Genomic DNA, 14554 nt, shown 5'->3' on the forward strand with positions numbered 1-14554 from the left:
CCCAGATAAGGCCATGGTCGGATATTGAACTTATGACCCCAGCGCTGTGAGGCAGAAGTGCTAATCACTTAGCCACCGTGCTTCCAGTTTAGCTTTGCTGTAAGCTGGTTTGGACAGGGGCACTCCCCTCCATGCCCAGTCTCTCGGCCCTGAGGGGTATTTCTTCTGTGCCTTTATTTAGCTTGTGATTTCAGCAGTAGTTGGGTACAGGAGGCAGAGGATTTATACTTCCCTTACCCATCTGGTCTTGGAGGTATAAAGGTGTCTGTCTGTGGCAATGGACTCCTTCCTTCCTCTTCATGGTTGAGCTGGAGTGATTTATGAGCCTCATAGGTAAGAGAAGGGTGTTGAGGCTTCTTCATCTGAGCATTTCTTTTGGAACTTACTCTCAGCCTTTGGGTGGGGCGCACCTAAATGTGAAGACCATGTTGTTTTTTTTCCTTTGTACCATATCCTAAAAGGTGAGGCTGTTATGAAGTACAGATATTTTTTTTAATCTTCTCTGCTATGCACTGTGCTCTATAGGGTTGAGCTGTAACCTGCAGGTATGTCTCCTTTACCATGTCAGGGACTAACAAGCTAATGTTCTGCACCCACAGGTCTCTAGGGCTAGCATTTTACACACATTGTTGTGTACCCTGTGCATGTATGCTATGCCTCATCCATTTGTGGGTTAGCTGCCTTGGTACAGTTTGTCTTTCAAATGAATTGCTGAATTGACATGCTCCCATCCTTCTTTTTTTTTTTTTTTTTTTTTTTTTTTTTGTCTATAATTCACAAACAGCAGATCATTTTTATATACTAATCGGACCTAAATTTTATCTCAAATTGGGCATTACCAAGTGCAAAATCTTTTGGGAGATTTCTTCCCATTCATCAGACACAAGAACAAATCTTGTGTCTGAAGAAGGGGGAGTGAATATTGCGCATATAAAATATCTATCTGCTATTTTTTGTGGTTTGTACTCTTAAATAGAGAAATATTGCGCCTTTTAAGTAAACTAACAAGATGAAGTAGTGTTTTGACAGCACCACCATCTCTACTAAGAGAAAATACAGGACTTGAACCATATATGTTGTAATATATTGGATTGAGAAGTTGCCATTTTGTGATATGTGCCACTGGCAGCTAGAGTACATTCACTGCATATATTGACAATGTTTTGATTCATTCTGACTGTGCTGCCTCTTATAACATGCACACACTATATATTTACTGTACTGACAATACAGGATTACAAGAAATTTGTAACAATAGCAATTTTTGCTTCAGTTACTCTATCTTCCCTACATAGTGACCAGCATTAAATAGATGGATAAAGAAATATATTGTAATACAAGAACATTTCAAATGATTGCAATACTTAAGGACTTCTTTACAGTGTAATGTTTGGAAATGCAACCATTTGTTACAAAAGTAACAACTTGCTGCACTTATTGTCAAGCTATATTTTCGTAGTAATGGTTTGCATATTTAGATTATAATCATCACTTTATATGGCGCCACTAATTCTGCAGCGCTGTACAGAGAATATTTGTTACTCACATCAGTCCCTGCCCCATTGGAGCTTAGTCTAAATTCCCTAACACACAGAGACAAGAGTCCATTTGATAGCATCCAATTAACCTACTAGTATGTTTTTGGGGTGTGGGAGGAAATGGGAGCACCCAGAGGAAACCCCAAGCACAAACTCCACACATAAGGCTGAGAGGCAAAAGTGCTAACTACTAAGCCACTGTGCTGCCCATGGTGCACACCAGAAACTGATTACCGGACACTAGCAATGGCTATGGTGATCAGTGAAGGATTGCAAATTCTGTTTTAAGGTTCTTAGTAATTTATGTGAATTCTGTTAGAAATTACTAAGACGCCTCCCTTTACATACTGGCTTTTGTGGAACAGTGAATAAAAGCCACACATCCTCGCGGCATTATGAGTTTTGAAACTCCTAGTTCCTCTACCTACTTGTACGGTGGCTTTCTAAAGTTTTGTTACTTCTATGGCCACTGTGGGTTGCTGGGAAGGCCTTTAATCTGCCTGAGAGGTGTGTCAGAAGTGGTATTTAAAAAAACCACACACACACACACACACGCACACAATGTTTGGCTTATCCAAATAGAATGTGTAATCTCACATCAAGCAACATACAGATAAAATCTCCTGTTTTGGATTGAGGAGTTGGCTGCACAGCTTAACAAGAGTCCTTCAGCTATGTGTTCAACTGTCAAGGCCAGAGTCTTAAATAAATGTTCCCATAATTGCATTCTGGTTGCCAAGTTATGTCCCTTTCTCCCCAGGATCTCTCTGGTTCCATTGATGACCTCCCAATGGGTGCAGAGGGTGCACTGAGTCCAGGTGTCAGCACTTCTGGGATCTCCAGCAGTCAGGGAGAACAGAGTAACCCCGCCCAGTCGCCTTTCTCTCCTCATACTTCACCCCACATGCCTGGAATCAGAGGGCCCTCGCCGTCCCCTGTAGGATCTCCAGCCAGTGTGGCCCCATCCCGTTCTGGACCTCTCTCCCCGACATCTGTTCCAGGTCAGTGCATGATTGATATGTCAATAGAGAAATTCAGGTGCAAACATAGCACTGTGAAAATGATGAGGACTCTCTCACCCACACTGGTTTACATGATTGCAGAATATTTGTCTTTATAATTGATAGTTGCTCATACTCCTGAGCTCCTTTATTTAGATTATGGCTGAATACAGTACAGGACTATGAAATTGCTTAGTGAGTTCAAGGATATAATTTTTATTTTAAAATTGTATATTTTCAGGAACACAGATGCCACCGCGCCCTCCTAGTGTGCAGTCAGATGGATTGATTCACCCTACCATGAACCAGGCTGGCCTTGGGCAGGACAGAGGTGAGTGTAGTTGTATCTTTAAAAAAATATGAATAACATTATCTATATATGAAAAGATGGGACAATACCTCAGGAGCTTATATGTTAACAATCTTTACTACCCTTTTGTTCCAAAAGGGTACATGCAGAGGAATGCGCAGATACCTCAGTATGGATCACCACAGCCTGGCCCAGCACTTTCACCACGCCAGTCGTCTGGCGGACAGATGCATGCTGGGATGGGACCCTATCAGCAGAACTCAATGGGGAGCTATGGACCTCAGGGAGGACAGTATGGTCCCCAAGGTGTGTACATCATTTATGTAATAACCACATTAACCTGACTAGATAAATCTACATCAGATAAAAATATATTGGCTGTAGTGAGCATAACCAATTCTTTGGGAGTTCAACCAAATGATAACAATACTGCCGAGAGCGACTAGCCCTGAAATTAATTATTAAACTATTAAATCATGTGGCAAGTATGTTTTTTAGAGATATGTCTACTTGTTGTCCCTTCTACTCAGGCGGGTACCCCAGACAGCCAAATTACAACACGATGCCTAATGCAGGATATTCTGGGGGTGGCATGACCCCACTTGTCGCAGGTGGGCAGCTGCACGGGCAGGGAGGCATGCCACAGTATGGGGGGCGTATGGGCCACTCTGCAATGGGCAGCCGCCCATATGGCCCAAACATGGGGAGTATGCCACCACAAGTTGGAACTGGAATGTGTCCTCCTCCTGCTGGTATGAATCGCAAAGCACAAGAGGCCGCTGGCATGCACGGCACTGCTAACTCCATACAGAACAGGTAAAAGGTTTAAATTATGCTTGTTTTTACAGCAAGAATGTATCAATCAATTAATATTTTTAGCACTATGGAACTGAAAGTTAGTTTTAAGTATTTTCCCAGTAAGAAATATATTGAGAATTCCCTCGTTTTCATAGTATGTCCTGGATACATACAGCTTTGTGACCTAAGTGGAGACAAAAGGTGTTAAGCATTGCCATTACAATCATGTTTATAGAGCTGAGTGACAGAGGTCTTTGTGGCGTATTTTAGACTTCTAAATAAAAGTGAACAAGCTAGATAAAGACAGAACATTTAGTGTTTTCAAGCTGGAGCTATTATCAGGCTTCAGGTGATAAATCTTAGGTGATAGGTGCTGTTCACTGCAGGGGTAAGAAGTCTCCCATATTTTCTGTACAAGTTACCCTATTACTTGAACAGTTTGCATCCTTTGCAAGGCAATGAATCTACTGTCCACTTTCTGCAAAGAAAACTTATTTATGGTTGTGTGCAGGTCTCCAGGATACCCCAATATGAACCAAGGTGGTATGATGGGTTCAGGACCTCCATATGGCCAAGGAATGAACAGCATGGCAGCAATGATGAATACACAAGGACCTCCCTATATGGGAGGCAACATGGCCAACAACTCGGGTGAATACTTGCAGCTCATCAGTGCTCTAAAATTATGTTAACTTTGTCTACATACTTTACTGTGTACTGATGGAAATATATTTTGTCAGGCATGGCTGGCAGCCCTGAACTCATGGGACTCTCTGATGTTAAGTTGACACCGACTCCCAAAATGAACAACAAAGCTGATGGGACTCCTAAAACTGAGACCAAATCAAAGGTACATTGACATTGATGGTAGTGACCAAAATATTTAAGTCCATACAACAATAAAGTCACAAAGGAATGCCTCCATTACTTGATATTTTACTATTGGTGAACATATTTTATACATTTTTCTTGCATTATGTTTAGTTTTAATTAAATTATTTCACTACATGTCCTTTTTTATTTTGTGACATCTAATGTTTGTAGGAGCACCATGTGTTGAGAGCTTAGTCCATGTGGGAAGTGGAAAATCTATCTAAAGTGTGCTGTTATTTTTATATTTAACTCTTATGTTATAGGACATTAACATGCTGTAGCATTTAACAAAAATAAGCTAAAGTTTGTAAGCACGTGTTTGATGGTCACTAAGATTTCACCAGCAATCTCGTAGTGTTTTTTTTTTAATGTTAGGCAGGTCCCACAAATGTGCGAAGACCCTCACTTTTTTTTTTGAATTATACTAAATGTTTGACAGTAATTGCTGGAAGTCCTATCACAGTGGGTTAAAATAGATCTATGGGCAAGTGGTGTCTTTCAACCCCCCTCAGATCTTTTTAATGCGAGTTCTTTTCCTGGCTGATTAGCTAGGCTGTTTTGCAGCTATGTAGTCTATCATTTTATTTATTTTATCTAACTTGTTTTTACTTCTATCCACAGAAGTCAAGCTCATCCACCACTACAAATGAAAAGATAACAAAACTTTATGAATTAGGGGGTGAACCAGAAAGGAAAATGTGGGTGGATCGTTACCTGTCATTCACGGAAGAGAAAGCAATGGGCATGACCAACCTTCCAGCAGTTGGCAGAAAGCCCCTAGACTTGTATCGTCTCTACATGTCTGTCAAGGATATTGGGGGACTTACCCAGGTCAGCCATTCTTTGTCGACCCCTGGCCATTTCTTTGGCTGTGTCTTATGTTTTAAGTAGTTTAGTGTAGTACCTCTGTTAACTATTTTCTTTACAGGTAAATAAGAACAAGAAGTGGAGAGAGCTTGCAACAAACTTAAATGTGGGTACATCAAGCAGCGCAGCTAGTTCACTAAAGAAGCAGTATATACAGTGTCTGTATGCATTTGAGTGCAAAATTGAAAGGGGAGAAGACCCACCACCAGATATCTTTGCCTCTGCAGAAGCAAAGAAACAGGCAAAGCTCCAACCACCATCACCGGGTAAGGGAATGCGTGTGTCAAAGGTGCCTCCAAGTGTATTAACTGAATTGTAGTCTTTTAGAAGTATATCAAATATACGTACTGCATACAAAGTGATGCACACCTTATAGCTGATTCTCCAATATTTCTCAGCTCCATATATCCATATAGAATGACAAATCAAATGGGGAGAAAAAAGAAAATTAGTTTTGCACCCAAAACATCACCTGTACAACACATTAACACAGAACCACAAACTTCTCTTTCAATAAATCTTAACTATCTAAAAAATGATGCTTCACAATGATGAAAACCTTCCAACAGGAAATGGCTCAAACAGATGCTCCAATGACACCAGTAAAAAGTGTACCAACAATCATGATAAATCATTTATCTCTACTTGGGGATCTTATATATTCAACTCCTCTTGATGGATTGCACACTACTCAGAGAAAAAAATATATAGTGGCAACATTGTAACGTTGTAAAAACTTTTATTAAACTAAAACAATAATGCACAGACACCAAAAATGTTATCTGTGAGAATCCCAGGAGATCAGCTGTTTCGAAGCTACTCAAACCACCATGTCTGGCACAAACAGTCGTTCCAACGTTAAAGTTGCTTAGGTCACATTTCTCCCTCTTTCTGGTGTTTTGGTCTAGACCAGTGTTGGCTAACCTGTGACACTCTTGGTGTTGTGAAACTACAAGTCCCAGCATGATTTGCCAATATATAGCAGCTTATTGCTGGAAGGGTATGCTGGGACTTGTAGTTTCACAACAGCTGGAGTGATACAGGTTAGCCAACACTGGTCTAGACAACAAGTGAACCTCTTGGCCATGTCTGCATGCTGTCATGCATTGAGTTGCTGCCACATGATTGGCTGGTGGACATTGTGTGTGTGTGTGATCGTAACGTCTAACTTCGTATCTCTAGCTGGCTCAGGTTCCATGCAGGGACCACAGACTCCTCAGTCCACAAGCAGCTCCATGGCAGAAGGAGGAGATCTGAAGCCCCCCACCCCAGCATCCACCCCGCACAGCCAGATGCCCCCCATGGCAGGAATGAGGTGAGCTTGGTCTTAATTGCAGCTACCATTTTGTGGTCAGAAAGATGATCTTGCTGCACCTGAAACATTAGATGTTTTAATATCTCCATGCCAGTAGCTCTGCTTCTAAATTAATCTTTAACTCATATGTTGGTATTTTTGTTTTCTCTTCACTCTTGATAAAGGAATAACTCGGTGAGTCTCCAGGATGCATATGACGGTTCAGACCCATCTTATCAGAAACGAAACTCCATGACCCCTAATCCTGGGTACCAGACAGACATGATGGGTAGGATGCCCTATGAGACAAACAAGGACCCCTATGGGGGCATGAGGAAAGGTGTGTATTGAAGTTTGGTAATGTATAGGCATTAATCTTTTACAGTAGAACAGGTGAAGGCTAATTTGTGTTGCCAATAATCAGACACTTCATTCTATTTCCATCCTCTTTAAGGAGCAGATCCTTTCATGTCACCTGGTCAGGGACCCAGTGGGGCAATGGGAGATCCTTATAGTCGGGCTGCAGGTCCTGCTATGCCAAATATGGCACAGCGTCACCATTATCCTTACAGCGGTTATGACAGAGTGAGGTGTGTGTCCTATTCATAATGCTTTTTGTTTTTATATAAATTAAAAATAAATATTTGTTTCTTTGTGTCCTCACCCCCATCCCAACCCCTCCAATATGTCTGTAGTCAGTCATTTAATAAAAGCCACATTTTAAGTTTTTACTTCTTTCCCTGGTTGTATTTAAGGCCAGAGCCAGGTCTTGGTCCAGAAGGAAATATTGGAAGCGGAGGAACTCAGCCGAATATGATGCCTTCCAACACCGACAGTGGCATGTATTCACCTGGGCGCTATCCACAACAGAGGTGAGGAGTAATGTCAAACTGCTAGCTGGGCAGGTTGCTGGCATTTGTTCTGCAGATTGAATGCATGCCTGTTGGCTTTAAGGGCTACAGCTGGACTTTGGAAAAGGGAGGGGGGGACTGTCAAGTTTTTACCATAGTTGATTCTTGAGTTATGACCTCCAGAATATAATGTATTCTTTCTTCACACCCGTCTTTAGGCATGACTCCTATAGTAATCAGTACCCCACGCAAGGCACATCATCAGGTAGCCCCTACCCAAGTCAACAGAATCCTATGTATCAACAACAGGTAAGCTATTTGTGTGTCTACTGGGTAACTGCAATTCGTAAATGTTTCTAGTGTAGTTTGTGGCTTTTTTGCATTGCCTATCCCCTTCTCTATTTTGGAGTTGTACCCTATCCTGTTTCAGTCAAAACCTTCTCTCTAGCTTATATTTCTATTTGAGAATGTAAAGGACAAAGATTTCTGGTTATTGCTGTCTAATCCAGAAGGTGTCTGAAATCAATTTGACAGGTGGATCCTTTTTTATGTGGGCTATACAGAAATAATTGACTCTCTTCTGGACCTTGTTCTAATATAGTCTTTGTTCACATTATAATTTGTGATAAAACCGCTTTCACAGTATTACTTTGCTTCAGCTGCCTGTTTGTATTTTCCTTTGCTATTTAACATCTACCATATATAACACTCACCGACACAGTGAGCATCACTTACTATCTTCTGCTCTTGTCATTACACTGCACTCCTCAGTCCCATACAGCAATTTACTGTGTGTGTGTATGTATATAGAGATAGAGATAGATATATATTTTTCATTTTAAAACTGACAATTTGGTAATTTTATGAAATCTCTATCTTTCAGAATTACAAGCGACCCATGGATGGTACTTATGGTCCATCTTCTAAACGCCACGAGGGGGAGATGTACAATGCTCCCTTTGCTGGGGCGCAGAGTGGGCAAGGTCAGCAACAGCCACAACCTCAGCAACAGCAGACACCTGTGTCAGGGGTTCCTCCTCCTGGACAGCCCTCTCCAGCTCCTTCACAGCAGACACAAGACCCCTACGGGCAATATGGAAGCAGTTATCCTCAAGGTGCAGGAGAGCGCCGGCCAACACCTGCTGGGCAGAATCAATTTCCTTTTCAATTTGGACGTGAACGAGTGTCTTCTGCCCCTGGAAACAACTCTCAACCACCTCTGCCACCAAGTGGAATGGGAGGCTCTACTGAAGGGTCCCAACCTGGAGCCATGTGGCAAGGTCGAGGTGAGATGGCCTACAATTACCAGGGCAGACCTGGTCCACCCTCAGCCAACACCCAAGGACCTAGTTATCATTCTGGTGCACCGCGCGGAGAAGATATGCTTCATTCAGACCAGCGTCTTAGCCATGAGGGTCAGTGGCAACCTCATGTTAACCGGCAGCAGCCTCCTTATGTGCCTGCTCCTGGCCCACCTCTGACACGAGCTCCACCACAGTCTGGATACCAAGCCTCCCCAAGCATGCCTAATCATCTGCCTCAGGTAGCTAGTCCAGCCGCCCCTCGGGCTCTGGATGCCCACACCTCACCCAGCAAGTCCTTCCTGAAGATGCAGAAAGCTGGACCACCTGTGCCTGCATCACATATTGTGCCCACTCCACCCCAGCCACCTCTCATCCGCAGGGACATAACTTTCCCTCCAGGTTCTGTGGAAGCCACACAACCTATACTGAAACCAAGGAGGCGACTGACTGCAAAAGAAATTGGTATGTTGCTGGAATACAAATATAATTGGCATATTAATTGGTATAATTTTACTATGGTAAGGATAAGTTGCTGGGTTCTGAAGAAAATTATCAAGTGAAAGAGGATTTAACGATGAAGAGCATCTAGCGGAACGCTCTCTCTGCCCCCAGACATCTGTTTTCTGCACAGGCTAACTTGCTTCTATCAGTGTACATATGTTTTCTCAAGTGACTGTCCCCATTTCAGAAAATGCTAACAGGGTTGTCTTACAAGTTATGTCTGCCTGCTCTCCCCCTTGCTATGAGAAATAGCAAGTGCAGTAAATTTGTATACAATATGACAACCTGTCAGCTTTTGCCAGAAGATGGAGAGCCCGTTGAGTGTGGTGTGCATTACTGAAAGAAGCAGGAAGGATAGAAATTTCAAGGTTTTCTTATCTATGGGAGACTGTGTAATGAGCATATGCTTGAAAGTTGAGTTCAGTATATGCAAACAAGGGATTTAGGTTTATGTATGTGTTCGAAGATCAATATCGGGATTTGCCTGCCTAATTTTGACTCTATTTTCAGGTACACCTGAGGCTTGGCGTGTGATGATGTCTCTTAAATCTGGCCTTCTTGCAGAAAGCACTTGGGCACTGGACACTATTAACATTCTTCTCTATGATGATAACAGTATCATGACATTTAACCTCAGTCAGGTGAGTTTGTACTTTAATAAAAAAACAGATAAAGGAAATAAATGCTGTACAGTTAAGTTTAATCATTTCAGTCTAACATACTCCCCCTTTTTTCTTTTTTCTTCTCTATATATATTCTGAATGTATCCATGTAGCTCCCTGGGTTACTGGAGCTGTTGGTGGAATATTTTCGTCGTTGCCTGATTGAGATCTTTGGGATCCTCCGCGAGTATGAAGTTGGAGAACAAGCGCAAAAGATCCTACTAAACCCTTCCACACATTCTCACAGCCCAATCATAGGTGATGCAGAGTGCAGTGACAGGGAGGACTACCAATCATTGACAGATGGGGATCCACAAAGTGAGGATGAGGGTGAGGAGGAAAGGAAAGCCTACTCTGCTCCCTGTACTGCTAGTGAGGATTCCCAACGACATACCAGCAAGTTTGACAAACTCCCTATAAAAGTAGTACTACGGGAAGATGCCTTTGTGTTGGACTGCTCTCACCAGTTGGGTCGTCGGCAAGAATTTGAAAGTGGCCTCTTACACTGGCGAATAGGAGGGGGTGACACAACAGAGCACATCCAGACTCACTTTGAAAGGCGTCCTGAGCCCCCTAGTCGTAAACGTCCCCAAACAAAGCGCAGATCACGGGAGCAGCAAATTCCTGGCGTAGAGGACACAGCTGCCACCATAGATGATGTCCTGTGTTCCCGGTCCAGTTCTTTGCCACCAGAACGAGGCGAGATCCCAGAGGAGGAATCTCAATTTCCATTAGGCAGTAGTCCCCCACCACACCATCGACATGGTCTTAAAATTCTTGAGGATGAACCACGCAGCAAAGACGAAACCCCATTGTGCACACTGGAAGATTGGCAAGATGCACTTTCCCGCCGTTGCGTGTGCATATCAAACATCTTGCGCAGCTTGTCTTTTGTGCCTGGCAATGACTTAGAAATGTCAAAACACCCAGGGTTGTTGCTGCTACTTGGTAAACTTGTGCTACTCCACCACAAACACCCAGAACGGAAACAGGCCCCACTTACCTATGAAAAGGAGGAGGACAGAGACCAAGGAGTTAGCTGCAACAAGGCTGAGTGGTGGTGGGACTGTTTGGAAATGTTGCGTGAGAACACACTGGTCACTCTTGCTAACATCTCTGGTCAGCTGGACCTTTCCCCCTACCCTGAGAGCATTTGTCTGCCCATCCTCGACGGTTTGCTACACTGGGCGGTGTGTCCATCAGCAGAGGCTCAGGACCCATTTCTAACATTGGGCCCCAATGCAGTGCTGTCACCCCAGAGATTGGTGTTAGAAGCACTGAGCAAATTAAGCATCCAAGACAGCAATGTGGACCTAATATTAGCCACACCACCTTTCAGTCGTCTTGAGAAGCTGTATGGGACATTGGTGAGATTCCTAAGTGACAGAAAAAACCATGTGTGCAGGGAAATGGCAGTGGTACTTCTAGCAAACTTGGCACAGGGGGATAGCTTAGCAGCAAGGGCTATTGCCCTTCAGAAAGGCAGCATTGGTAACCTGTTAGGTTTTCTTGAGGATAGTCTGGCAGCCACTCAATTCCAACAGAGTCAAGCTGCCCACTTACATGGACCCTCCGCTCCCTTCGAGCCCACCAGTACGGACATGATGCGACGGGCCTCACGTGCCCTGCTGGCCTTGGCAAAGGTTGAGGAGAACCACACTGAGTTCACGCTGTATGAGGCTCGTCTGCTGGACATCTCAGTGTCTCCACTAATGAACTGCTCAGTGTCACAGGTCATCTGCGATGTTCTCTTTTTGATCGGCCAGTCATGACGGCTGCAGTGGACATCCTCCCAGAATAGTTTGCTCCTCCCATTACCATACAACGGAATCCTCCCTGACTGTTGATTCCATGCCCTCTTCCCATCCTCCCTTTTTATTTATGCAAAAACTACGTCTCAATCCACTGTCCGCCCCAGAGAGGAGACCTGTCCACCCTTGTGGACCTTCCCTACCCATTCTTCCTCTCTTTTGGTGTTAACCAAAGCTACTGTATTTCAGTGAATTTTTTTTCTTTTCTTTTTTTTTTTTTTTTTTTAAGGGGGAAGGGGTTCCACTGTATCTACACTTCCCTCCCCCAATTCTACTGTTTAATAGAGCCCCACAGCAGCCAAGGGATGGGCTCCATATTCTAAGGAGATAAAGACTTCTGAACCATCAAGGAAGGAGAAGGAATCCCTCCTTTACCCCAAAATAACTTGCCCTACTCCTCACCTTGCAATCTTTAGTCTAGAATTTGTGTGCCCTGAACCTTTAAACAGAAGAAAACCTAAAAAAAAAAAAAAAAAAAATAAAAAATCCTGAAGAAAGACATTACCTTTTTAACTGTGCTGAAAAACCCCGCAGAATCCAAACGGAGCTGGAAAAAACCCACAACCTCAGAGACTCCAGATGTAGGTTTTTAATTGGAGAGCGACAGAGGTCGCTTTTAGTTTCCGGAGGAGAGAGAGACACAGAGAAGTCGCTTTTCCCCCAAAGTTTCATGTGAAGCAACACCCTTACCTCTTTAAACTTAGATTGTAATAATCGGAGATCGCCTCTTATAACTGGTTTTAACCTTTTAGCTTGTAGGTTGCAAGCTGCGATGTCTGTATATATATGATGATGTACATTAAAGACACACCTCTTGTATCCCTCAACTTTTCCCTCACATAACCCTCACCACCCTAACAAGCTCTACTCCCTGGATCTACAGAATAAAGGGGGTCACGGTTACTTGCCCCAACACCTTTCTAACTACCCTCTTAAAGGAGGAACATCTTACAGATGGTTTGACCCACAGAGCAGCAGGCTCCCCATCACTTTTCCCTCCCTTTCACCCTTTGTATATCCAGCAATTCTATCAACTTTCTGTTTTTCTTTATTTTGTTTTTTTCTTTTGGTTTTTTTCTTCCATCTCCAATCAAGGTGTGAGTTTGTTTAGTTTTTTTGTTTTTTTTCTTTTTTTTTTAGTTTCAATTCCAGAAACAATTTGACAATTTTTTTCCAGCGATTTCTGCATATTTGTAGCTCTGAAAAAATGTAAATTTCAGCCGATTCCTTTTTGTTTTATTTTTATTTTTGCTTAATGAATATATCATTTATTCAGTATGAAATCTTTATACTCTATGTTCCCGTGTTAAGAATAAATGTACATTAAATCTTGTTAACAGAGTTGTGAAGCGCTTTCTTATAAATGTTACAAATGGACGAAAATTGGCACCTTGTGTTTACAAACCTGCTTTCCTAACTGATTTCAGCATTGTGAAATGTTCCCCCACTTAACTGCAATACACTGTTACATTTGTGTTTTTAGGATCAGTCCACCTTCCATAAATGGAATTAAGTATTTTGCCACGTAGAATCATTTAACGGTTTATAGTGTATGATCTTAACTATAAGAGCTGGCCAGCTTTCCTGATTGCCTGGGGTGCTATATGCACCCAGCATGCTGTTATATCGAAGTCCAAACCTTTCTAAATTAACAGACTTTGTGCTACTACTGCAGTAGCTCTAGGTCTGTCAATCTGTATGCTGCTGTGGATGGGTGGATGAGAAGTGTAAACTCAGACTAGCTACATTGCTGCATATGGTCTAGCAACTAAGAAAAATCGCTTGGTTGGTCTGCTAAGGTTAAGTCTTGGGCATAGACTGTAGTGAACTGATGGAGGTCATTAACTCTACAAAAAGGTTTATGTTGCGGTATGATTCCTGGAGACAATGTTTAATTGTATGTTTCTTTTGTTCCAGTCATACATATTGCAGAGATTTAGCTGATCCAGTATATCTTCCCTGGACAATTAAATTGTAGCCTAAGTTCTTAAATATTGCATCCTGCATACGCGGCGAGAAGCCGTGGCACACTGCAGCTGCACATACCTACAGAAATGCTTACTATGAACTACTTCAAGCATCCAGAACAGCAGCTGTGTTCATAAGTTCAGACACTTTCAGCATCCAGAAATTGAAGTGGTCCAGACATACATACAAGATAAGACATTGCAGAGAATTACATTGAGCATATGAAATGTGTGGTACTGAGACAACCTCAATACATACAAAGATACTGAGAAAAGTTCTAGCATACAATGTGTGTACTTCCATAAAATCTGTGGTCTTTGTAAGATGTCATTAACGAAACAGAAAAGTTTCACTGTAATCTACCAATACCCTTAAACTTCACAAGTTTATTTTTTATTTTAATATCATCCTCTCCCCCTCATCTGGGGAATACATTTTTTTTTTTTTCTTTTGATACCTAATTTTGTTTTCTTCACCTGCTATTTTAGATCAGAAGACCTAATGTTTTATCCAATGAAATCACAGGTGCTTAAAGCCATTGAAACCACCAGCAATTTCATTCATTAACTCACTAGCATATTGAAACAGCTTGGCTTCAGATTCACATTGCAAACCAATAAACTTGTTCCTGCAGTATTAGTTTGAATGATAATACAGCTGGTTGTTGTATAAATCGGACCATAGGAAGTTTATGGGGCCCTTTTTTTTTTTTTTTTTTTTTTTTTTTTTTTTTTCCCCCCAGACATTCAATATATATTTGCAGTCTACCACTTGGT

General features: G+C 42.3%; 1 protein-coding gene across 2 annotated transcripts in view; it reads left to right on the forward strand.

The window, feature by feature from the left end:
* Positions 1-13142, forward strand: part of ARID1A (AT-rich interaction domain 1A) — a 35509-nt gene extending 22367 nt beyond the window's left edge. The window contains exons 5-20 of one of the 2 annotated variants that reach the window (XM_075195779.1): positions 2299-2539; positions 2781-2870; positions 2988-3155; positions 3380-3665; positions 4159-4298; positions 4388-4497; positions 5142-5351; positions 5449-5653; positions 6570-6702; positions 6867-7021; positions 7142-7271; positions 7437-7553; positions 7751-7841; positions 8416-9298; positions 9848-9978; positions 10113-13142. In XM_075195779.1, coding sequence (XP_075051880.1) covers positions 2299-2539; positions 2781-2870; positions 2988-3155; positions 3380-3665; positions 4159-4298; positions 4388-4497; positions 5142-5351; positions 5449-5653; positions 6570-6702; positions 6867-7021; positions 7142-7271; positions 7437-7553; positions 7751-7841; positions 8416-9298; positions 9848-9978; positions 10113-11771 — 4749 coding nt within the window. In that variant the 3' untranslated portion in view covers positions 11772-13142. Of the gene's footprint in view, positions 1-2298; positions 2540-2780; positions 2871-2987; positions 3156-3379; positions 3666-4158; positions 4299-4387; positions 4498-5141; positions 5352-5448; positions 5654-6569; positions 6703-6866; positions 7022-7135; positions 7272-7436; positions 7554-7750; positions 7842-8415; positions 9299-9847; positions 9979-10112 lie in introns of both variants that reach the window. The other variant, XM_075195778.1, reaches the window with a different exon arrangement.
* The last annotated feature ends 1412 nt before the right edge of the window (positions 13143-14554 follow it).

The sequence above is a fragment of the Mixophyes fleayi genome, chromosome 2, assembly GCF_038048845.1.
Source record: "Mixophyes fleayi isolate aMixFle1 chromosome 2, aMixFle1.hap1, whole genome shotgun sequence".
Lineage (NCBI taxonomy): Eukaryota > Metazoa > Chordata > Amphibia > Anura > Limnodynastidae > Mixophyes > Mixophyes fleayi.